The sequence below is a fragment of the Pan paniscus genome, chromosome 23 (genome assembly GCF_029289425.2).
Source record: "Pan paniscus chromosome 23, NHGRI_mPanPan1-v2.0_pri, whole genome shotgun sequence".
NCBI lineage: Eukaryota > Metazoa > Chordata > Mammalia > Primates > Hominidae > Pan > Pan paniscus.
In genome coordinates this window covers 29,927,867-29,952,065 of record NC_085927.1, presented here as the reverse complement: position 1 = coordinate 29,952,065, position 24,199 = coordinate 29,927,867, and the positions used below count along the sequence as shown (strand labels likewise).

The 24,199-nt window shown below is 59.2% G+C and overlaps 2 protein-coding genes across 6 annotated transcripts; one reads left to right on the top strand and one right to left on the bottom strand.

Moving 5' to 3' along the window:
- Positions 1-335: 335 nt before the first annotated feature.
- On the top strand, positions 336-6,081 carry DGCR6L (DiGeorge syndrome critical region gene 6 like). Of its 2 annotated transcripts, XM_034952240.3 has the most exons (5): positions 336-548; positions 629-789; positions 4,187-4,287; positions 4,930-5,070; positions 5,582-6,081. In XM_034952240.3, the coding sequence occupies exons 1-5, from the start codon at positions 439-441 to the stop codon at positions 5,729-5,731; spliced, it is 663 nt and encodes a 220-aa protein (XP_034808131.1). In that variant the 5' UTR covers positions 336-438; the 3' UTR covers positions 5,732-6,081. The 2 variants fall into 2 exon arrangements, with proteins under 2 accessions (XP_034808131.1, XP_063459298.1); XM_063603228.1 differs by lacking the exon at positions 5,582-6,081 and having other exon boundaries at positions 345-548; positions 4,886-5,069.
- A 2,063-nt stretch (positions 6,082-8,144) lies between these two features.
- Positions 8,145-21,915, bottom strand: LOC100994912 (proline dehydrogenase 1, mitochondrial-like). 4 transcript variants are annotated; one of them, XM_063603226.1, is made up of 8 exons: positions 21,023-21,915; positions 17,232-17,311; positions 16,115-16,196; positions 14,475-14,567; positions 14,207-14,353; positions 13,080-13,255; positions 11,670-11,768; positions 8,145-10,428 (listed from the first exon to the last, which is right to left on the bottom strand). In XM_063603226.1, exons 1-8 carry the CDS (start codon positions 21,293-21,295, stop codon positions 9,564-9,566), a joined length of 1,815 nt encoding a protein of 604 aa, XP_063459296.1. In that variant the 5' UTR covers positions 21,296-21,915; the 3' UTR covers positions 8,145-9,563. The 4 variants fall into 4 exon arrangements, with proteins under 4 accessions (XP_063459296.1, XP_034808183.1, XP_034808181.3 ...); XM_034952292.3 differs by lacking the exon at positions 21,023-21,915 and adding an exon at positions 17,726-21,014 and having other exon boundaries at positions 8,145-11,404; XM_034952290.3 differs by lacking the exon at positions 21,023-21,915 and adding an exon at positions 17,726-21,014.
- Between the last annotated feature and the right edge of the window lie 2,284 nt (positions 21,916-24,199).

Sequence of the window (24,199 nt, the reverse complement as noted above, 5' to 3'; positions counted from 1 at the left end):
GCTCTGGCCCGAGACCCCTGCCTCTGGGAAGGCCGGTGACCGGGATAGTCCACCTCGCAGGCGCGCCGGCGCGGAGCCCGGACCTCGGCCCGCAATGACTCAGCAAGGGCCGGTGGGATTCTCCGTGGTCCTGCGATATCCAGGCGGCGGAGTCTCGCCTTTAATGTCGCGCGGGGAGCAGGCAGGTGCGAGCCTGGGCTGAGCAAAACCCTCCTTGGAGTCTCCGCAGAGAGGCGGGGCGCGCCTCCTGAATAAGCAAGCGGCGGGGCGCGGGGCAGGGCGGGGCAGGCGGCCCGGCCCTCTAGGGACTGTCGTAAAAGGGGGCGGAGCGCGCCGCGCGTGGGACTATCGGAAAAGGGGCGGGACGCGCCGCGCTCGGGATGTCGTGAAGCTGGGGGAGCTCGTCGCCGCCGCCGGCGGCTAGCGGGCGTCCGCGCCATGGAGCGCTACGCGGGCGCCTTGGAGGAGGTGGCGGACGGTGCCCGGCAGCAGGAGCGACACTACCAGTTGCTGTCGGCGCTACAGAGCCTGGTGAAGGAGTTGCCCAGGTACGCAGGCGGGGCGGGCGGCGGCCTGCGGAGGCGGCTTCGTGTCCCGCCGGGGCTCACCGCGCTCCTCTACCCCGCAGCTCATTCCAGCAGCGCCTGTCCTACACCACGCTCAGCGACCTGGCCCTGGCGCTTCTCGACGGCACCGTGTTCGAAATCGTGCAGGGGCTACTGGAAATCCAGCACCTCACCGAAAAGAGCCTGTACAACCAGCGCCTGCGCCTACAGAACGAGCACCGAGGTGCGCGGGGGCAGCGGGATGAGGTGCCGCCTCCTCCGGGTCGGCGCCTCCGGGCAGCTCTTGGTATCTGTGCAGATCAGCTCCTTCCTTGGGAGTGTTCGGAAGAGGTCTCTAAGATTAACAAAATCAACGGGCGCAGAGACTGAGACAGCGCCTTTTTGGTGATCAATGGGTCCAACCAGTTTTGTTTTCAGTTGCGCAGCACCCACCTTCTTAGCAGAAACTCCCTGTTCGGGCTTCCCTGTGCCCCACGGGCTTCCAGACAGGATGGCCCTAGGCCTCGGTGCCTGATTGGCCTGCAGGCAGACTCTGGTGGTGGCGCTGACTGCAGCAGCATTGCCCCTCAGTAGTTGGAAGTCTGTTGACAGTTGTGCAGCAAGCGTCTTTCAGGGTCAGTTCCCTCTCAGGCCTCGCAGGGCCTCATTCCAGTTGCACATCAAATTCCTAAGCACTGTCTCCTGTGGCGCCCTCCCAAACCCGAAGAGCTTCCCACTTGAGCCAGGCCTGCTTGGTGGGCTTGGGAGCCCTTTCCTGCAAATTATATAGGGCAGGTCCCCCTGCACCATCAGTTTCCACCTTTGTTATTTTTCCCAAACTTCTTATTTTAGAAGTTAAAACATTTAGAAAAGCTGAAAAGATAGTATAGTGCATACGCTTGTGCTCTTCACCTAAAGTTCAGTAGTTAACGTTTTGCTCTAGTTCTTGACATCCCAAAATATATACATGTGACAGCATAGCATTCACCAAGAGTCTTCAGCATTCCTGGAGACCAGGATTTTCAACCCAGCCATGCTGACATTTGTGGCTGGGTAAGTCTTTTTGGTGAGATGCTGTCTTGCGCATTGCAGGATGGCAGGGGTACCCTCCCTAGTCCTGAAAACCAAGAATGCCTCCAGACAACCTGGGTGGTGGGGTCAACCTTGGCCTTGGATTGGGAGCAAGTGCTCTAGAACAAAAGCGGTTTCCTACACAGCTGCAGAAGGTAGCCCCCTGAGAAATTAACTGTTCCGGGTGTCTCCTGACTTTCAGTGCACGGCCACATCATGGTACCAAACTTGTGGCAAATTGTTGCTTTATAAGTAAGGATCCAGTCCAAGTTCATGTACTACAGTTGGTTACTTTGGTCTCTTTGCTTCTGAAACAGTCCCCAACATTTATTGTGGCATTGACTTTTTTGTAGAGTCCAGGGCATTCTAATTTTATAGAATGCCCTGCTCTTGATCTATCAGACGAAATGCTTCCTCTTGCATTTAACCTGCTTCTCCACTCTCTGGGTTTCCTGTACACTGGACTGCTGGTAGAAGCCTGATTAGAAGCAGGTTTAATGTGGCAAAAATTTATCCTAGCAGTGCAAGGCCCCCTTCCCCAGAAGGCAGGCAGTGTCCATCTGCTCCAGGATTGGTGTGTTTTTATCAAGAATGGATGTTGGATTTTGGCAGTTCCCTTTTTGGCAGCTCTTGAGATGATCACGTGGTGAATCATTTTCTATTACTACAGTGAATTACAGTCACTTGAATTCCATCCTACTGGGTCGTGCTGTAGTATCCTTTTTATGTACGCTGGATTTGATTTGCTAAAATCTTAAGAATTTTTTGGTCTATGTTCATGATAAACTGTGGTTTATAGTTTTCATGTAATATCTGGTTTGGGTATCAGGGTTTTTGCCAGCCTTATAGGATGAGTTTCGAAGTGTTCTCTCCTCTTCAGTTTTCCAGAAGAGTTTGTGTAGAATTGGCATTACTTCTTCCCCTAAATGTCTGGGCGATTGTCTTTTTAAAAATTTTATTGAGCTGTAAGATGCATGCAGTTTACTAATCCCAAGCGCATGGCTCATTATTCCTTAATGCCCAGACTGTGCCATGTGTGGCCAGTTGGGGGCGCTCCAGGCACCTTTAGATGCCGCCCCATCATTCTGTGAGCACTTTCTTGCTTTCTGGTTCAGGTATGTGTTCAGGCTCATCTTTTCTTGTTTTCTCCGTGTCTCAGTCCTGGAATCGGCCATTTTTCCACAGAGCTATAGTTCCTTATAGCAGGATGGGGAGTTTCAGTAACTGCCTGGGCCCAATGCTGTTTGTGCTTCAGAAGGTTTGGGCCAGGCCCTGGTTCCACCAGCAGCAGGCATGCCTGCATTGACTTTCTGCTTCTCCTGCTGATTTGGCAGGGGCGACTGGCTGCTCCTGCCTCCTTTGTGTTCCCTGGTCATGTCTAAGGCCAGGCCCCTTCTGCCCAGGCAGCCGGCGTGGCTCTCTTCTTGCCTTTTGGTTGCCTATCTAGTGGAATCTGGTAGTGGACCTGGCACTTGTAGCAATGTTTGATCAGTAGAGTGAAGGAGATGACATTTCCCTGCTTCCCTGTGTTATGGAGCTGTCTTGAGGGGGGCTTTTGGTAAATACCATCGTCGAGGTGTGTACAGAATGTGAAGAGACAGGAGATCGGGGAAGGCTGTAGGCACAGCGGGAGCCAGGCTACCTGCAGGGGAGCCTCAGGGGCCCTGGAGTTCCCTGGGGACTGGCCACCAGAGAAGAGCTGCAACATCAGGGCTCTTCCCAGGAACAGAGTGTTGGGTTTCACCTTTTCTTTTGGCCAGGGACCCCTCCCTCCTGGGTAGCTGTAGCCATTTGGCACTTACTGGTCACTGGCGCCAGCTGTGGGGTGCTGCATGTTCTGTTTCATGGTGGTTTATGTCCCATGATCGCTTCCTTGTACATTCCCTTCAGACTAGACAGTTTGCACACATCTGTGTTTGTGCACAGTTTAGCAAGGACCGTGGAGCTTTACTTGGTGGCTGAGGGTGAGCCCCTCAGAGCCTCACAGGCTTATGGCACCCCAAGCTCATCCCAAACTTGGGCCTCCCAGGTCTGCCCACCCTTCTCCCTCTGGCGCTGTGCGGGGGCTGGGAGCTGCAAATGAGGGAGGGGCTGTCCACCCTGAAGGGCAGCACTGAGGGTGGAGGGCCCGACCACACCCCTGGTAGGCAGAGGCCCCACGCCCAGGGTCAGCGACCCCGCTCCTCCTGCTCCTTTCCCATGCCTTTGCCTGAGGTGGTCTCTGACACTTGAGTAGATGTCTCATGGCCTGTGGCCACGGGGGCCCTGAAGCCCTCAGACTGCAGCCTCCCTCCCGCCTGCCTCCTCCAGCTGCCCTGGGTCTGAGGCTGCAGCTTTGGCCCCACCTGGCCAGTCTTCCCCACCCCACTCTCTTTCAGTGCCCCGCACCTTCTGGAGTCCCCTGGAGACTTGCCATGACAGTGGGGTGGGAGGATGGAGGAGGCTGGCGTCCTCCCCAGTGCAGACACCCCTTTGGCCTGGCTGCTCTGCTGGGTTGGTAAGGCAGGTGCCCATGGGTGAGGGCTGCTGCCGAGTCCCACCGCCTGCTGACGGGCTCTCATCCCTCCCAGTGCTCAGGCAGGCGCTGCGGCAGAAGCACCAGGAAGCCCAGCAGGCCTGCCGGCCCCACAACCTGCCTGTGGTTCAGGCGGCTCAGCAGCGAGAACTAGAGGTACTGGGGGCGCAGGCAGGGTGGCCGGCCCAGCTCTCCTGTGGGCACCACCTGGCTCTGCTGACTGGGCTGAGCTGAAGGGGTGTGGGGGCTCAGGCATGGGTGGCTGTCCTGGGCCTGAGTGGGACACTGGAGGCCTAGTGAGTCCCACCAGGTGGCTCCTCCTTGCGGATACCAAGTGTGCTGGGGCTGGGTGGAGGGTGAGAACCCACCAGTGCTCCCCTGGATAGCAGCTCCTCGTGGGTTTGGGCCTCCACAGAGCAGGTGGCCTCAGGGGGGTACAAAGGCAATGGTAGGGTGATGGGGCCAGGAGGGGGCCCATCCTTCTCCCAGGGAGCACAGGGACAACCAGAGACTGGCATGTAACCAACAAGCCATGGGACAGGGTGTGCCTGTGGAGATGTGTGTGTGGTCCTAAGGCAGTCCCAAGTCAGGGCATTCGTGGAAGCCCCTTGGGGCCCCCTTCAGGGGTTCACATGGCCGAGGAGAGGCCTGGGTGTGGTGAGGATGCACCGGTGGTGTCAGAGCTGCTGCCACTGGGGACGGCAGCAGGAGCATGTGTTTGAGCTGCCCTCACCTCCCCGCCCCCTGATGGCAGAGCTGCCCTCACCTCTCCCCCTCCACGCCCCGGCCCCGTGGCAGGCCGTGGAACACCGGATCCGTGAGGAGCAGCGGGCGATGGATCAGAAGATCGTCCTGGAGCTGGACCGGAAGGTGGCTGACCAGCAGAGCACACTGGAGAAGGCGGGGGTGGCTGGCTTCTACGTGACCACCAACCCACAGGTCAGTGCCTGGGCCTGCTCTGCCCTAGCCCGAGTGCCCCTGGGCCCCATTCCATCTGGGGTTTTACTGCTGGTCCCTGGGGAGCCAGGCTCAGGGTGTGGGGGTGAAGTGGAAGGATTGAGGCTCTGGAAGGGATTTCTGTGCCATTCCCAGCACGGAGGCCAGGCCCATTCCCTACAGGAGGGTGAGCCAGCCAGCCATGGGCACTGCCCACCCTCCCCAGGCCTGCTGTGCCACACAGGGCCCTCTTCTGCTTCCCTCCCGCATGCCATTCCGAGTGGCCCTGCTGGGGGCAGAGGCTCAGATTCCGAGTGGCCCTGCTGGGGGCAGAGGCTCAGATTCCGAGTGGCCCTGTTGGGGGCAGAAGCTCAGATTCCACCCTGTCCTGGCAGGCCATGACCAGGCTTCACAGGATGGTCGCCCCCGTGGGCTCACTGCCTGGAACCCTTGGGCCGGGATGAAAGGGGCCTGGGGGTCACTCTGGCCTTCATGGGGCCCCTCTGTATCCCAGGAGCTGATGCTGCAGATGAACCTGCTGGAACTCATCCGAAAGCTGCAGCAGAGGGGCTGCCGGGCAGGGAATGCAGCCCTGGGACTGGGAGGTCCCTGGCAGTCGCCTGCTGCCCAGTGTGACCAGAAAGGCAGCCCTGTCCCACCATAGCCACAGGCAGCAGAAGTCTGGACAAAATTCATCTTCTTGACCTTTGGCCACTGCCTTCCCAGCTGCCTGTCACCCTTCATCTGGGACTTGCTGTCAAACCCTAGGATAGTCTCATAAAGGGGAGGCTGGGCCAGCCTGCTGCTGTCTGCTTCAGGGCCAGGCAGAGAGTGAGGCTGGGGGTTCTCACACCTTACTCCACCGGGCACATCCCAACCTGCACTGAGGCCCACCCGAGTGCTTGTTCTGGTCTCAGCCGCTCCCTTGGCAGTTGCAGCCCCCATGCAGGAGAGGCTCCCAGGCCCAAGCTCTGTGTGACCCAGAGAAATAAAGATGCCTCAGTGTGGCCCGCATGTGGCTTGTGTGATAGCTGCAGGTTCTGCCATAACCGGGGCCCTGGTAGGGCCCCCACCTCTGTTGCAGCAGAGGCCTCTACCTGGGGGCCCCTTCCTGGGCTGTGTGCCCAGCCCACCACCCCTCCCCCTGCATGGAGACTGGGACCCTCCAGCCTTTCCTGCCCCAGCCCTGGTCCCAGGATGCTGTCACTGCCATCTGTACAGGGGCCCCCATCCAAGCCCCAGGGCATGAGGACCACATCCAGCCTGCTTTGTGGGGCTGGGGGCTGGAGAGCATGGGAGAAGGCCCGGAGTGCAAGTATGCGCCTGCTGCAGCCTGGTCAGTGTCCTGTGGGAACCACTAGGAGGAGCCTGATGCAGGTCACTGGGATAGAGGACTCAGGGTGGCAGGAATGGCCTGAGGAGGAGCCCTGCGGGGAGGCGTGCCAGGCCCACCTGGGGAGCTTGGCCTCTGCATCTGCATGAGTCCCCTCCGTGCTGGCCTGGGCCCATGGGCCCTGCTGGGTCCTTGTGGAGTCAGGGTTGGGGGTGTCCAGCACCCTGGGTGGCCAGGTCTGTGCAGGGCCTGGCCTCCAGGAACAGATGATGCTGGAAGCCAGAGTTTGGGATGAGACTTCTCTGACCCTGTCTGAGCCACTCCCTCTTTGTTGCCCAGAGCTGACCCTGTGTGAGGGCAAAGGGCTCTCAGCTGCAGGAACAGTGGTTTATTGACCAGGCAGGCCTCCCCAGCCCAGCCACTGCTCCCCGAGGGGCTCGGGCTGTGTGGGCTGGCCTTGGCAGAAGGTGGACAATCCTCTAGGTCCAAGGACATGGGGGTCACAGAGGTGGGGGCCTTGGGCCCACACATCCGAGGAAAGTTCCTAACAGTTACCAGCGGCTATCCCAGGCAGGTATCAGGGTCAGCCCACACCTGAGTGCCCCCACCATTGGCAGGGCCGGGAGGCACCTGACTCCACCTCCAGCAGCTCTGCAAGTGTGGGGTGAAAAAAGGTGAATCTGTGTGAGGATGGGGTTGGCTGCAGCTGTGGTGATGGCCTGGGCGGGGGCGGGGGGTGCTGGAGGCTGAGGGTGGGCTGGTGGGTGCTAGGTGGGGCAATGGAAGAGGTTGCCAGTTCGGAGCCACCTCAAGAGCTCCAGCCACAGCAGCTGCCGCTCCCGACGGGCGCCCTTCACGAGGCTGCTGTTCTCCAGGGCGTGGCGGGACACGTATGACAGCACCTACAGCCCTATACTTGTACACGAGGTAGCCGGCCTGGCCTGCATGCGGGCAGATACGCCATGAGGCCCAGGCCCAGCACCACACTCCATCGCACCAGGGAGGGCCCCATTCACCCAGCGGGAAGCTGATCTGGTCACACATGCCTAGCAGCTGTCCAAAGTACAGTAGGATGCAAGCGCAGCTCCTCCATCCTGTGCAGGTAAAGCCAGGAGCTGAGGGCTAATTCCAGGACACTGTCCCCGGTGCAGGGGTACAGGGCCCCTGTCCCAGCTCTGACCCTGTCCTGCCACCCCAGGTCCCCCATCTACACTCTCCAGACTTTATCCCCTTTGAGGTGGGGTTGGGGTATAGGCTCTGCCCGGCCCTCTCCCAGTGAGGCCTCTTCCCAGCAGGACTCTGCTGGGCTGCCCTACTCTTCTCCCTGGGGAGGCCTCAGCCCTTAGCCAACAAGGCCCCCCTCCTGCCTTCCCTACCCTCCTCTCTCCCACCTCTCCTCTACCTCCCTTCTTGGAGGTGCAGCCCTTGTGGGGCTTTGACCCACCCAGCAGCCTGCCCCACAGGGCAGAGAAGCTCCTCAGCTCTCCTGCCATCCCTTCCTCAAGCCCCTCCAGGGTTCTGTGGTATGACTGGTCTCCGGCCCCTGCCCTCGCCCTCTGTGGGCCGCTGCTCTGCCCCATCCCCACAGCTGCTGTGTCCCACACAGCTGCCACCAGCCCGAGTCCTCGGAAGGGGGCTGCTCTGAATCGAGATGTGTTGCAAATGTCAAATACACACGGGATTTAGGAGACTTTCTAGAAAAATAATGCACGATGCCGCATTGCTTTTCTAAAATCAACTTGAATACAATTTGAAGTAATATTTTGTATATTTTGGGTTAATTAAAATGTATTCTTGAAATTCATTTTATCTTTTAACATAGCTACCAAAAAACTTTAAATTACAGTTGTGGCTTGCATTATATATCTATTAGCACTGTTCAGATATTGGGGTGGGGCCCTCAACTCTGTTCTGTCTTCACACCACCCCATATAGCGTCTTACAAAGATTCTCAGGTTTTGAAATATCCACGCAGTGACAGTTCTCAAGTTTCATCTCCAGCTTACTATATCCAGGTATCCCGACTTCGCTGGTCTGCACAGCACTGGGGCCCCCAGCCTGGGGCGAGTTCCGCCTGCTGCTCACGCATCACCCGGGTGACTGGCGGGGCCTGTGCTGTGCTTCCCGCTCCCTCCCCGAGGGCCTCACCTCCCCTGTTCTCCACCTGCCCCAGCCCTGGCTCCCAGAGTACCCATCGGCCAGAGGCCCTTTCCCTCCATCCCTGGGCTGGGCTCCAGTGTCGGGACCACCCAGTCTAAAGCAGGCACCCATCTCTGCCACATCGCCCTGGCTTCCATCTTGTGTCTTCCTCAACCCCAGGACATGAACCCGAGAGCCGGATGCCACTGCTGGCTGCCCCCTCCCCTGCTGGTGTGCACAGCCTCTGCCATGTGACTGTGGCTCCTCCCAGCGCAGGACAGTGGCTCACTCCACCTGGCATCTGGGCTTGGCCTCGTGAGGCACTTTGGCCAACAGGGAGGTACCAAAGGTGACACAAGCAGAGGCTTGCCCTCTCCGGGCCTTCTGGAAGCCTGAGCCCACCACGTGCCCAAGCCTGGGCTGGCCTGTGGGACGCTGGACCCAGGATGCAGTCTCCTTTACTACACCAGCCATGAATGAGCTCATTAGGCCCCACCGGCCCCAGATCACAGACGCAGGAGGGACACAGGCACAGCCAGCAGCAGAAGCATCAGCTGAGCCAGCCCACCCCTGGCCTACAGAACATGCCACTGTTCCAGCCTCTAAGTTTGGGGCTGGTTTGTTCCTTGGCCAAAGCCAACTCGGGTTGTTTGAGGGTGGGTGGTGTGGCAGTCTGGGCCCAGCACAGGACAGAGCAGCTGCCATAGTCTAGAACCACTTACCCATGGGAGGGGACCCCAGCTCCCCAGAGCTCCCCAGCCACCCACAGCAGGGGCAGAGCTGAAGCCTGCAGGGGTCCAGCCTCTCAGGCAGGGATGTGAGCATGGTACTGGGGGAGCCCGGTACAGGGCCCTTGGGGCCAAGAGGAGAGAGCCCGGCTGCCACTCGGGAGGGGGAAGCTGTGTCCACTGGGGAAGCCACTGCCACAGCAAGATAGTAGGGACAGACAGGTGCCAGGGCGAAGCTGGAGAGAGGAAGCCCTGCTGAGGGCAGGCTGTCCTTTCGGAGTTGGATGGTGATGTGTCTAGTCAGGCTGTGAGTCCACCAGCATTGAGAGTCCACCCAGAGGCTGGGAGTCCTGATGACAAGCTGAGAGCACCCCCCACCAGCTCCCGAGTGCTGGGCAGTGCTGGCCACCAGGCCTGTGCGTGTGGAGAAAGTGAGTCTGTCCAGCTCCCGAGTGCTGGGCACTGCTGGCCACCAGGCCTGTGCGTGTGGAGAAAGTGAGTCTGTCCAGCTCCCAAGTGCTGGGCACTGCTGGCCACCAGGCCTGTGCGTGTGGAGAAAGTGAGTCTGTCCATCTCCTGAGTGCTGGGCACTGCTGGCCACCAGGCCTGTGCGTGTGGAGAAAGTGAGTCTGTCCAGCTCCCGAGTGCTGGGCAGTGCTGGCCACCAGGCCTGTGCGTGTGGAGAAAGTGAGTCTGTCCAGCTCCCGAGTGCTGGGCCGTGCTGGCCACCAGGCCTGTGCGTGTGGAGAAAGTGAGTCTGTCCAGCTCCCGAGTGCTGGGCAGTGCTGGCCACCAGGCCTGTGCGTGTGGAGAAAGTGAGTCTGTCCAGCTCCCGAGTGCTGGGCCGTGCTGGCCACCAGGCCTGTGCGTGTGGAGAAAGTGAGTCTGTCCAGCTCCCGAGTGCTGGGCACTGCTGGCCACCAGGCCTGTGCGTGTGGAGAAAGTGAGTCTGTCCAGCTCCCAAGTGCTGGGCAGTGCTGGCCACCAGGCCTGTGCATGTGGAGAAAGTGAGTCTGTCCAGCTCCCGAGTGCTGGGCAGTGCTGGCCACCAGGCCTGTGCGTGTGGAGAAAGTGAGTCTGTCCAGCTCCCGAGTGCTGGGCACTGCTGGCCACCAGGCCTGTGCGTGTGGAGAAAGTGAGTCTGTCCCATCACCGACACATCTATGACAATTAGCAGAGGATCAGGGCACAAAAATGGGTGTGCTGCAATTTCAGGCCATGAAAAAGTAGCAGCATCATGAACAAAGGCTGAATGTGGGCATCACTGAATGATTTCAGAGCCGTGAGTCAGCTCCCCGAGCAGCACCAGGATGTGTCCTGTTGGCTGCAGCCCTGGCCCCAAGCCTGCCCTGTGGCTTCACAGCTTCTTGGGGAGCCCCCTCGTGCCACAAGTCATGGATCTGGGGCACCCTGCCCTGCTGAGAGTGGAGCTCCTGCTCAGCTCCTAGGAAGGCGAGAGCCAGCGAGGCCACTGCCCAGGCCCCCGAGGGTTCTAGGGGGTCCCATCCCTGGGAAGGCGGAATCTGGGAGGGGAGGGGGACCTAGGACCCCATTGTGTGCACAGCTTGGGCTAAGGCATGAGATAAGACCAGGGTGACAGTACAGGAGTATCCAAGAACTGACTTCACCTAACTTCTGCATTTGACTTGTTAGAATTTTACCGAAGTTGTGCTCCATGGGACAAATGTTTAAAGAGAAAACAAACCGTTACATTCCAGATGTAGTTAAAATGTTAAGGGAACTGCTTATAAATGAGGCAGCGCTGTGGAGGCCTCCTGAGGGACTGGGCTCCAACACTACATTTGTACCTTTCAGGAGCCATCCGAATACCCTGATGAAATTTAGTTTTTTAATTGTGAAGTTTAATAAGTCAAATGTTAATTTTTAAAAGGCTGGGTACAGTGGCTGATGGAGGATCACTTGAGGCCAGGAGTTTGAGACCAGCCTGGCCAACATGGTGAAACCCTGTCTCTGCTAAAAATACAAAACATTAGCCAGGCGTGGTGGCACATGCCTGTAATCCCAGCTACTTGGGAGGCTGAGGCATGAAGAATTGCTTGAACTTGGGAAGCAGAGGTTGCAGTGAGCTGAGACCACGCCACTGCACTCCAGCATAGGTGACAGAGCGAGATTCTATCTAAAAAAAAAAAGTTAATTTTAAAAACCAACGTAACTGCAAAGAGCCATTGTGCTCTCACAGTCCGATGTCCAGAACGCCAGCGGGCCTGGGCCTGCCCACTGAAGCCACCCTCCAGCTCATTTCACCAGCCTTTCCCCACAAATGCCCGACCACCCAGCAGGTCACTCTGCCCACCCTGAGCTCTGCACTGCTGCCACCTCTCCCCAGCCGGAGGAGACAACGGCTCAGGTTGGGGTTTCGGTGCAGGGTGGGGCACACCTACCTGCGCAGTGCGAAGCGCACCGTGTCCTCATTGTGGGAGGCCACCATCACCTTGGCCTTGGCGTTGTGCTTCAGCTCCTCCTCCACGTAGTCCAGGCACCTGTGGAGAGTGCCATGTGAGCCCAGTTCCAGGCCTGTGGTCGCCTGCACCTCTCATTACCAGCTGCACAGAGAGGAGGCCGAGGGCAGACCCAGATCCATCCAGTGAGCTGGCTCTTTCCAAGTGTATCCACAGGATCAGGAGGAACAGGAGCAGCATCTGCCCCTCCCAGCACCTCATGAAAAAGAACGACCGGCAACCAAGCAAAAGCGATGTCTGGGACCAGACAGTTCACACAGAACCAGCTGGGGCACAGCGTCCCTGCATCAAACGTGCCGTGACTCTGGGGACCAGCCCAAACATGCCCGTAAGCCTCATGACAGACACAGCTTTGCGTCTGGGGAGGGATCGTACAGTGCACCCCTGGCCCTGAAAGGAAATAAAAGGGAAGCAGGTCCCCGTAGGGCACAGTGGGGGTGGGCATCCCGGTGCACCAGGAAACCCGAGCAGTACGGCCCTCCTGCAGCGAGGTCACTCAGCAGGCTTGACCACGTGCACGTTCTTTCTGACCCAGCAATTCCATTTCCAGCAACCTAGGACAGCTGCATCCTCAGACACAAAACCCCTGACAGCCCGTGTGTACCACAGAGGGTGACAGTATGTCCAGCGAGTCCCTGTTACAATAACCAGACTGAAAACCAGTAAGATCAAAGATGCTGGACACATAGCCCCGGGCACCCCATGCTGGCTGTTAACAGCACCACTCTGCAAGCCCACACAAGAGGACCCAGATGGAACGCGAAATGAAAAACACATCGGGCAGAGGACACGCTACAACACAGACAAATGCGTGCGCTGTGGCACGACATGCACAGCGGCTGCAGGAGGGGAGCCAACCAGGAGACACTTGGGGTCTCTCTGAATTTGCAGCATGCACACACGCCTCTAAGAGGAAAAGCCCATGGTTGGCCAGCCTGTGCTACATGAAAAGATCACCAAGAAACTAGAGCAGTAAAAGCAGGTGCAGAACAGCTGATGGGCGATCCCACTGTGTGAACTGAAAAGCAAACAGGCTGAGCCTGCAGGGTGGGGAGGACCGGGTGTTCATGCACATCTCTGGATGTAAGTGTCTGCAGGAGCAGGCTCAGGGAACTGTGGCCAATTTTGCTTTGTTCAATAGGCTTTTCTATATTTATAAAAGAATAACCTTAATGCTTTTGAAAAAGTAACACATGACATAAAAGCTGAGGAAATACCAGTTCTGACCTGGGGACACATGTGGCTGACAAGGTCAGTCTCCAAGCCTCTCCCTCAGGCCTGGTTTCTTGGCGCCCTGCCCTGAGAAGACAGAGGGGTGGGAGAGCTGCGCACCTGTGGTACATGGCGTTGGTGGCCTCGTACATGGGGTTGATGGGGTCCTCATATCCGATCTCTGCTGCACAGGCTCGCTCCTGGGCCAGGTGTGCACCCCGCACCAGCTTGGCCCCAAAACACCAGCCCTCACGGTGAGCCAGCTCCATATCCAGGGTCACATTGTCATAGGCATCCTGTGGGGCCACGGCCAAAAGTCACAGGGAGCCTGGGCAAGCCCAAGTGACAGCAGGATGGGGCCTTCCTGGGCCCAGGTGCAGTCACCAGGGCTGGGCAGCAGCTGCCTGGGGAGGTGCAGCTCAGGGCACCTGGACCAGGTGTGGGTGAGGATGGTTCTCCAACCTCTGTCTCCAAGGAGCAATGGCAGTGGGGACATCTGCACCTTCCTCTGTGGCCTGTGGACAGCCCTATGGGAGCAGCCCAGGCGCCAGCAGCCATCATGTGCTCCAGACTCCCAGGCCGACCAGGAGGGGTGCGTACTGCATGCTCCTGCCTGGACCCCCTCCCCATGCCACCCTGTGTCCTCTGGGCACCCGGCTCACCCCTGGACCTGCTAACATCTCTGAGCAGTTTGGGGCCCACAGGCTAGGGTGGGCTCCCTGAATACATGTGACATCGTGGATGAGTCTTTCCGGGGAGGGCCCAAAGCTTTCATGAGGTTCTTAGGGGCGCTGAACTGAAAACACGCTGGAGGAAATGGTCATGTGACACCTTCCAAGTTTGGGGTGTCGGGTACATCTAGTGGACCCTCATAAAGATCGCTGTCTTCCTCTTGCTCTTTAGACACTCTTGGCTGGTTCTGAGAACCAGGGGAGAGGCTGCGGGCAGCGGGCCTTTCTTGCTACTCTGAGGCAGTCACCCTGGCCTCGGCCTCCTCTGCAGGCCTGGCTGTGACCACCATCTAAGGGGCTCTTTCCTGGACCCTGGGGCCCGCTGGGTGAGCTGTGCTGCAGAAGACCCCAACAACCCCTTGGGGGCACGGCCCACTCCCTCCTCCATCCCGTGAGCTCCCTGGTGGGTGCTGAGTGTAAAACCAGGCAAATGCCAGGGAGCTCAGATGAGAGGGGCCCCTCCTGTGGGGTCTCCAAGCCCCAAGGCAGGCAGGGAGGGGCTGAGCGGGGGCTTGCCTTGAGGTAGCACTGGTATGTGTTGAAGATGAGCGGCTTCTCCACATTGAACTTCCGCTGCATCTCCAGCGTCAGGCGGCTGATGGCCGGCTGGAAGTAGGTCTGCTCGGCATCCACCATCAGCCGCACGCCCATCTCTGTGGCTTTCTGAGAGGCGCAGGGGGTGGGAGAGTAGGAGCAACTGTTGCTCAAGTGAGGCAGGTGCCCTCTTCTGCATGAGTCCCGGGTCCCCAAGGCCCCAGCCCTCTGCCCGAGCGGGACAGCTCACCTTGGCCAGGACATCCATCCGCTGTAGCATCCTCGTCATCTGTAGCTGCTCCTCCTCAGCAAACCGGGACAGCAGGGGCTCCAGCTGTCCTGCCTGGGGGTACAGCACATGGTCAGGCCACACCGAGGGCCAGGAAGTGCCACCCTGAGGCCCAGGCTAAACCTCTCTCAGTGTTCCCAGCCCACGGGAACCCTCTCATGCAGGGCTGGGAGGGAGGGCCACCTGGACAAGCAGCACAGTGCCCCGGAACCTCCAACGCAGCCAGTGCACTGCCCTACGCGGGCCCTGGGGGTACCAGGAGGGAGCTCAGTGCCCATGTCAGTGGGCCCCAGGCTCAGTCCAGGCCTGCACTCCAAAGTGTGTACTCTAACAGCCTCCCCAGTTCTCACAGAGGCCCCACCGTTGTGGGAGGGCCCACTGCAGCTCCCATGTGACACTGAGGAAGTGAACACTGACCACCCAATCATCAAACAGAAGGGCTCCGCCCAGAGCAGGAAGAGGGCCCAGGAGGAAGACCCCTGGCTACAGGCAGACAGGGCAGTTGTGCAGCACGTGCTGACACGTAGCCAGGGACCAGGGCAACTGCCAGGATAAGGCCTTCAAGGAGCTGGTGCTCAGAGGCCGTGGGGACCCATCCCGCAGGGCCTCCCGCTCACCCCTTTGCTGGCCCCAGCAGCCTTGCCTCACTGGGCACAAACAGTACCACTCTATCCCTTGCTACACCATGCTAAAGTCTCCAACAGCTGGTGGTCTTGGTGCACAGCCACACTGTATGCACTGCGCCCCGAGGCTCTGGGTCGGGGGCTCTAAGTTTGAGGCTGGGCCCTTAGTGGACTGGGGCTAGATGTGTCATGGAAAGCTGCCTCTGCAGGATGTTTTCTGAAGGTGCTTCTGTTCTTTCTTCGAATTCCAGTTTAAGCTGTGGTTTCAAGCAGTCTGCCAGGTCCTGGGCCCCCCTCCCACAGGCAGATAAGTCTCATTCCTCTCCCCGCTGTATACAGGCTGGCCTGGTGACATGCTTCTAACAAACAGAACTTGCCAGAAAAGACACCATGTGACTTCTGAGGCGAGGCAGGAAAAGGTCACCCAGCTTCTGCCTGGCTCTCACGTCTCAGGGGACACTGGCCCTTAGAGCCCAGCTGCCATGTTGGGAAAAAGCCCAAGCCACAGCCAGCACCAACTCCCAGACATGTGAGTGGGCGCCTCCCCCAGGTCCCAGCGCCACCACTCTGTGAGTACAGCTACCCAGGAGACCCCAGGGGAGGACTGCCCAGCTGAGCCCTGTCAACCCCACAACCATGAGGCAGAAGCAGAGTGGCTGCTGCCGTTTTAGGCCTCTGAAGTTTGGGGTGACCTGATGCACAAGATAGATGACTTGGGGAAGGCCCCCAGACCCCCTCTCCTTGTGGTGTTTTAAGGCTGCACGTGGGTCTCTGTCCCACCAAGCACTCTGTGGACACTAGTGGGTTTGTCTTTTTTTCCCCCTGGACCATAGGGGGTCTGTGGGGCCATAGGGTGCAGTGATCTTGGTCATGTTAAGTTCCCAGGGTAGGCAACAAGAGACACACGTGGCAGGCTGAATTCCCTTCTTAGCCCAGCGCCCTGCTGAGCTGGGCCTCACTGAGGAGCGGAGGTGTTACCTGTGCATTGGGGACCACCAGGTGCTTGGACAGCTTGGTCCTGCTGTCGATGAGGCTGCTCCAGTCCAGCAGGTCCACGGTGCTGAGGGAGGAGGCACATCAGCAGAGGGGGCGCCCCCACCTGTGGGTGCTAGGGTCGGGTGGGGGATCCAGGCCCAAACCTGTCCATTCACCAACCACCACAAAACCCACCTCGGTGTTCAGTTTTAAAAGACAGAGAAGGCTGAGGCAGGAGAATGGCATGAACCCAGGAGGCGGAGCTTGCAGTGAGCAGAGATCGCGCCACTGTACTCCAGCCTGGGTGACAGAGCGAGACTCCGTCTCAAAAAAAAAAAAAAAAAAAAAAAGAGGAAATGTAAATATTGTTTTCTGTTTAAAAATTTAAAACCAGTGGCGTGCAGTAGCTCAAACCTGTAATCCCAGCACTTTGGGAGGCTGCGGCGGGCAGGTCACTTGAGCCCAGGGGTTTGAAACCAGCCTGGGCAACATGGTGAGACCTGGTCTCTATAAAAAATAAATTAATTTAAAAAATTTAAAACCAAAACACAAACAGTCCTGCATCTAGGCGGCTCTGAAAACACTGAGTACCCTAGGGCTGTTTTGGGCTTGTGGAGGGGCCGAGCATAGGCAGCCAGGCAGGAGGCGGACACAGCTCCGGGGGGCCAGGGAGGACACAGTGGGCAAGCCTGACAGTGTGTGAGGGGATGGCTCACTACTGCACCACCCCAGTCACCTCCCCACTTCAACTGGAGGCTCCTGGTGATCTGGTCCCAGCCCCTGGCCCCAAGGATGGGGCATGGGGCTCTCTGATCCTTCACCTGCCGGCGTGGACTCCAGGGAGGGCTGAAAGTGCCACCTTTGCTCTGGACCCAGATAATTCTATAAAGAGCCCTCTATGGGGTCTGTGCTGGCCCTGTGTCTCCCCTGCCCAGCCCAGCCCCAGCCTCAGGGACTCCTGAGGCCATCAAGTCCTGCTGTGTGAAAAGCAGTTCCTTCAGCACTGTCATCCCAAGGCCCACCCTCTCAGGCAGGGCAGCCAGGACTGGGAGACGTCCCTGGGGCTTGGCTGGAACCATGGCTGATGCTCGTGTCCTCTCAGCCTGGGGGCTGCTCTCACCCAGACACTCCCAGGGTCTCCGCCATGAACCAGTCCTCAATCTCAGCCCCGGATGCGATGCCCATCTTTGCAACACTTTCCTTGAGAAGTGAGAAGGCCTGGATCAGCCCCATTCGCTCACATTTTATCCTTCCCCCCACCCATTGGCCTCTGGTGCTGTTTCTGCCTTTATTACATCGTTAGTAAGAACAGGATCCATGTCTGGTTTGTTTCTACTGCATAGACAGGTCTATTCCCACCCGGCTGCTGATGCACGCCCACGCCCTGCAGGCCTGGGTCTCCAGCCCTCCTGCCAGCATCTCCCCTCTCTGTTCAGAGTCCCTCCGACCTCCTCCTCCCCACCAGGCCAACCCCAGCAGCTGCAGAGTGAGCCATGTGCCCTGGGTGAGTTCTCAAAACCACCTCCGACCACTGCCCACCATGCCCCCTGTGCACCCCCACGGTGCCCACCCCCTCACAAGCCACAGGAGTGGGGAAGGGAAAGGCTGCCCCACCTGCAGCACCGCCACCTCCAGCTTGGTGTCCATGCCTGGCCAGCCCACAGCAGGCTCCTGACCCCACCCCACCCCGCCCATGAAGTCCTTGCACATGGCGCTCTGGAGGCCCTGTAGAGATGAGAGGGGGCTCCGTGGCGGGGTTTGTGTTTCCATGCAGGTGTGGGACAGCAGTGGGCACAGGAGCTGCCTGTCCCCTGCCGAGCAGCCCCCACAGGCTCCCTGCCTCGGTTTCCTCCCCTGTGCCACCAGCACCACAGGCTGCTCACACATGGGTCACAGGACCCAGAAACACCGAGCGTGGCTAAGACAGAGACACGCCAGCGAGGCCCCCTTGCTCAGGCCTCTGCCCCAGAGCCTGAGTCTCCCAGGAACCTCTGATGCAAGCGCAGGCTCCTGCCCCCGTGCAGCCAGCCCGCAGTCCCACCCTGCCCTCCAGGCCAGCCCTCCTGCAGCATTCTTGCCCCTGACACTTCTTTCCAAGCAACAACCAGAAATGTTCCTTTAAAGTGAAAGCAGATCTTACCAACTCATCTTGTTTAACGGCACCCCAGTGCAGGGCCTTCCCCTTACATCTGCCCCAGGAGAACAGGCAATGGACGAGGAGAAGACGCCCCTCATCCTGATGGCCCAGCATTCAGCTGGCCACTCTGACCCCCAGCCCCCGTCAGGAGGTGGCTTCCAAGCACTGCTCAGAAGGGCCAGATGCAGTGGTATGCCCTGTCATCCCAGCACTTTGGGAGGCCAAAGTGGAAGGTTCGCTTGAGGCCAGGAGTTTGAGACCAGCCCGGGCAACATGGTGAAACACCATCTCTACAAAAAATATGAAAATTAGCTGGGTGTGGTAGTGTGCGCCTGTAATTCCAGCACTTTGGGAGGCCAAGGTGGGGGGATCACTTGAGCCCAGGAGTTCCAGGCCAACCAGGGCAACATAGTGAGACCTCATCTTTTTTCTTTTTTCTTTTTTTTTTTTTTGAGACGGAGTCTCACTCTGTCACCCAGGCTGGAGTGCAGTGGAGTGATCTCGGCTCACTGCAACCTCTGCCTCCCGGGTTCAAGCAATTCTGTCTCAGCCTCCCGAGTGGCTGGGATTACAGGCACCTGCCGCCATGCCTGGCTAATGTTTTGTATTTTATTAGAGACAGGATTTCACCGTGTTGCCCGGACTGGTCTTGAACTCCTGAGTTCAGACAATCCACCAGCCTCACCTCCCAAAGTGCTGGAATTACAGGCATGAGCCACCACGCCCAACCGTGAGACCTCCTCTTTATAAAAATTAAAAAAAAAAAACTTGGCCATGTGTGGCGGCATGCACCTGTAGACCCAGCTACTCAAGTGGCTGAGGTGGGAGGATGGCTTGAGCTCAGGAGGTCTAGGCTGCAGTGAGCTATGATCACACCACTGCACTCCAGCGTGGGCAACAGAGCAAGACCCAGTCTCATTTGAAACAAACAAACAAAAACATAAACAGGCCTGGGACCCGCTGCCCCTGACAGAGGGCTGCTGGGGCCAGCATGGGGCTGTGCAGGGTCAGGTGTTTCTAACACGGAAGGACACTGGGCCTTAGTGACCTCTAGCTTCTCTACCCCTGGAGCCCTGCTCCCCCCATCTCTGGCCCCCAGAGGCTGTGTCAGGAAGGGATTCCCAGGCAGAAGATGCGGCACCAGCTCCCTGGGCACAGTGGCTCATGCCTGTAATCCCAGCACTTTGGGAGACCAAGGTGGGCAGATCATGAGGTCAGGAGATTGAGACCATCCTGGCCAACATGATGAAACCCTGTCTCTACTGAAAATACAAAAATTAGCTGGGTGTGGTGGCACGTGCCTGTAATCCCAGCCACTCGGGAGGCTGAGGCAGGTGAATCGCTTGAACCAGGGAGGTGGAGGTCACAGTGAGCAGAGATCGCGCCACTGCACTCCAGCCTGGTGACAGAGCGAATTCCATTAAAAAAAAAAAAAGAAAGAAAGAAAAGAAAAGAAAGAAAGAAAAGGAAGGAAGGAAAAGAAAAGAAAAGAAAAAGAAAAAAAAGAAAAAAGAAACCTGACCTGGTGCCTTCCTAGCCCCCACTACATCCTGGCCACAAGGTGGGCATGGCTTCTGCACGGCTAGTCTCTGTCCCACTCAGCTGCCACCTAGAATGCCCGTCCTTGCCCTGTGGCTGGCCACTCCCTCCCCTGGCATTCCTGCCCTGCTGCCTCCTCCTCCTATTGCAGCACCACCAGCACTGGCTCCTCCTTTGGGATGCCCCTTAGATGTGGGCACTCCCCAAAGCCTCCACATCGCCGTCCCTCACCTTGCCAGTTCCTCTACCTGGGATGTCCCTTCTCGCCCTCCTGTCTCCTTGGCCGGGGCTCTTTATGGCCAAAACTTGACCTTAAGACATCCTTGTGTGCACAAGCACAGCAATGCCCTCCCATAGCCCTCCATCTGTCCAGTTCAGCTCCTTCTTCCTCCACCAACCTCCGCACTCCCGCCACCACGGGTCCTAGGCTGACCTTGGCGCTCCCCATGGGATTCGGGCCAACAGCATCTGACTCTGATTTCGTGGACCCCTGCCCTCACCTCACACCCGCCGAGGCCTCACCTAAGCTCAAGTGTGGCTCAGTGCTTCTCATCTCACACCGTCCCCCGCCTTCCCCCGCCTCCTGTTGAGGCCAGGGGTGCAGCCCCCGACCTCTGTACAGTCTCACCTGAGAAATCAACACCACCAGACCCCCTGGCGCCAAAAAGCGGAACCTTGCAAACTCTTCCCAGGGTCACCTGGAGATAACCGTCATCTCTAGTACCCCTAGGCTGATACGGCTAAAACAGTGTTCTGCTTGTTGCCCCCCACCACCGCCACCAAAAACCCTGACACTTTTTAAAGTTACCATGGGTGAGTTCAAAGCTGGGCGTTTGAGGGGCTTCCCATTTTTCCCCAACAGTGTTCTCAGAGTGGCCGTGTCTGGGAAGCGGCTGGGTCCCGGGGATTGAACTCTGGGGTCCCAGGCTATGAGCCCTACACCAGGCTTCTCTTGTGTCAACATGAAGAATACTCCATTTTAAATTCCAAGTGATAACTCTGTATTCCCACAAGTGGTATATATCGTAAATATTAAAACGACCATTGTTTTTAGTTGGTAGACATCGAGAAGTAGGAAACTTCGCGATCTCAGAAAGGGACTGCAGGAAACACCTCCCTTCCTGGCTTCCCTTGCTCCAGGAGATGCTTGGGAGGCACCCGTTTCACGCCAGGAAGCTCCGTAAAGGCTCCCGGGACGGGCAGAAGCCCCGCGCCCCTGCCTGCACCCCGCGCACCTGCTCGTGGCGCGCCAGCAGCGCGGGCCAGGCGCACAAGCGCAGCACCAGCAGGCTGCGCGCCAGCTCCCAGGTTCGCCGGCTGCAGTACGCCTCCTGCGCGTTGCCGAAGTCCACGGCGGGCACCAGCGGCCGCACTGCCCTGGCCGACCCACGTCCTGGCACGGCCCCTGGGCCCGCGGCGGGCTGCTCGCGGGCGGCCGGCGCCGTGGACAGCGGCGCAAAGCGGGGAATGTAGGGGCGCAGCGCGGGCAAGACGCGCCGCAGAGCCATGGCGGGATGCCGGTACCCGCCCCGGCCGCTTAAGTATGCGCTATTGGTCCCGCCCCGCCCCGGATGCACCCTAGCCGCGCTCTCTCCTCAGGAGTCCCACGCTCCGAGCCGCGCCCACTCCTCGGGAGACACCGCCCCATCCCAGGGGCCCCGCCCCTCCCTAGCATCTGCACCCGCTCCTCCTGAGGCCCCGCCCCGCCCGCCATCGGGCCCACGCCTTCTCCACGTGAGTCCCTCGCCCCGCGCTCCAAGCAGCTCCCTTTCCTCAGCAGATGCCGGTCCACCCTACGACCCCAGCTCTCACCTCTGGAGAACCCATCCCGAAGTCCCAACCCCACCCCTGAGGCCCCGCCCCAACCCGAGGCCCGGCCGGCTCCGGTGGTCATACTCCAGAAGACCAGCGCTTCTTCCTCAAGGGTTCCGGCACGCCCCAGGACCCACCGCCCCTTCTCCTCATGAGGCCGCGCCCCGCGCTCCCAGCCGCGCCCGCTCCTCGAGAGGACCCGACCGGCCTTCCCAGCCGCGCCCGCTCCTCGGGAGGACCGGCTCCGCGCCCCCATTCCGTGGGAAGCCCTGCCTCACACTCCCAGTCTCGCCGTCTCCTCGGAAGGCCCCGCCCCGCGCTCCCAGCCGCGCCCTCTCCTCGGGATGTTCCGCCCCGCGCGCTGCAGACCTCTGTGCGTCCACAGCAGGCCCCGCCCACCGGGCCGTGCCCTGCGCGCCGCAGCGGGGCCTTGGCAGGCCGTGGCCACACCCCCGCGAGAGACCCGGTCCCCGGGGCTACCCGCCCTGAGCTCCGCCTTCCTCACAGGAGAACCGCCCCATTGGGAGCGGGACCCCTGACCAGGCTTGCGGTCTCCCCACCGCACCGGGTTTCCCAGGTCCCCAGGCCAGCCAGGTAGGTCCGGAGCCCGCCGATCAGCGCAGCCGCACACCTGGGTTCCTCCCTGGTCCTTGAGCCGCGTGGACCCACAGCTGAGGCCGGATCGGCTGAGAATCCAGCCCTCAAAGTGGGTCCGCTTCTCCTCTGGTCTAAATGGGCGTATGGGAAGCCGTCCTCTCCCTCCCACCCCTCAGGCCTCTTAGGGGCTTGCCCCGCGCTCCTCTCCTGTCCTCCCAGTCCCACCGCCCACCCAAGGGCAAACGCGGACCACTAGGCCCCCTCGGAACCTGTGCAGCCCTGTGGTTCTTCCCTTCCCTTGCCGCCCCACAAGAGTCCGCTGGCCACACCGCCTCCCCTGCAGGCCCGGCCTCAGTGCCGCCCGCCCGTGGGCCGCACCTACCCTCTCGCGGCCCCTTTGCCTGAATGCCCCTCACAGATGTCACTTTCTTGGTGGAACCGCCCCTGGCGGCCTGCCGTAGTGCACCCCTCCCCATCATTCACCGCTGGGCCCCTCGTCACCTCACGATATTCCTGCACCCCACAGACGCTGGGTCTGGCTCCAGCCTCCTCCCACCTCACCCACCTGCTTCTCCCTGTGCACCTTGCACCTGCTGAAAAGAGCAGGAGGTAGCTTGCACTCCCTGACCTGTTCTGCAGTGTTGAAATTTGAGGCTGAATAATTTCCTTGTGGGAGCTGCCCTGTGCATTGCAGGTTGTGTATCAGCATCCCTGGCCTCCAGGAACCAGAGGCCTGTAGTACACACACACACACACACAGACATACACAGTCGGGACAGCCGTAAATGTCTCCAGACATTGCCAGGTGCCCCTGGGGGACACCATCACCACCACTCTAGAGAGAGAGAGGCTTCCTGATTAATGGAGCAACAGTTTTTCTGCTCCTCTTCCTCCTGCTGGCACCACAGAGCAAAGGGGAGAGACAAAAGGAGTGGATGAATCCAGGCTCATTTTGCTGGAGAGAGGCTAGCCTCGGCAGCCGGCCATAGCCACCAGTCTCCCCTTCCTGAGGACCATCCCTCCTCCTGTGGCCCCTGTCCACACCTATCACGCCTTTCTCCCCAGCACCTGTCATGCCATCGGCTCTTCCTGAGCCCAGGCTGTTTGCATGCTGCTCTCAGTCACCTATCCCTCCCTTGCATCCCACACCCTCCTTCCTCTCCTCATCAGGGTCAGCATGGTGGGTGCTGCCCCTGGCAGGCCCTCTCTGACCCCCAGGGCCCACCTGGGCACCTACGTGGCTGCAACTCCCTCTTCTCTTCTTGCACTTGTTGCTGGTGACTTTGACAGCTGTGCCCCATCCATACTGCTGCCTTGATGTGTCGTTATTTAGTGAATGAAATTTCCACATGTGGGAACCCATGTGGGAAGTGTGACCCCAGTTTCTAGGCTGGTGACTGTGGATTTGAGATGCATCCCCCAGGCCTTGCCCTGAGTCACCCTGGACCACACCCAGTCCTCACAAGCACCCTGGCACTTCAGCTACATGGTGGGGACCCTCTGCCAGCAGGGCTGAGGCCAAGGCCCCCTGGCTTCCCAAAGTCTCTGTTCCTGCTCTCCATAAAGACAGCCCTTTGATGCCACGTCCTCTCCTCTGGAGGGCACACCACGCTTGTCTGGGCTGCATTCTTCTCCTGAGCATCTGCACCTGGTTACCAGAATTGGAGCCTGGGTTCCTAGCGCTCAGCCTCCACCCAGGCCCTGTGTGTTGGGAGTAACTTGTCGACGCTGGTGACTCGCTCAGGAAGGTGAAAAGAGCCGACCCTGACCCTAACCCTCCCCATCTGGAGCCAATACTCACCATGACTGCCATTTTCTGGATAATCCTGTTGATCTGATCTGCTCCTGGCCCAAGACCTCCCCTCTAACGCACTAATATCCATGAGAGAGCGGGGGTCCCACCAGCTGTGCCACCTCTCACTGCACTGGTAATGGAGAAGGCTGTCAGCCCTCCACATCACACACACTTTGGGCAAAATGACTGAGTGTATGACAGTCAGCTC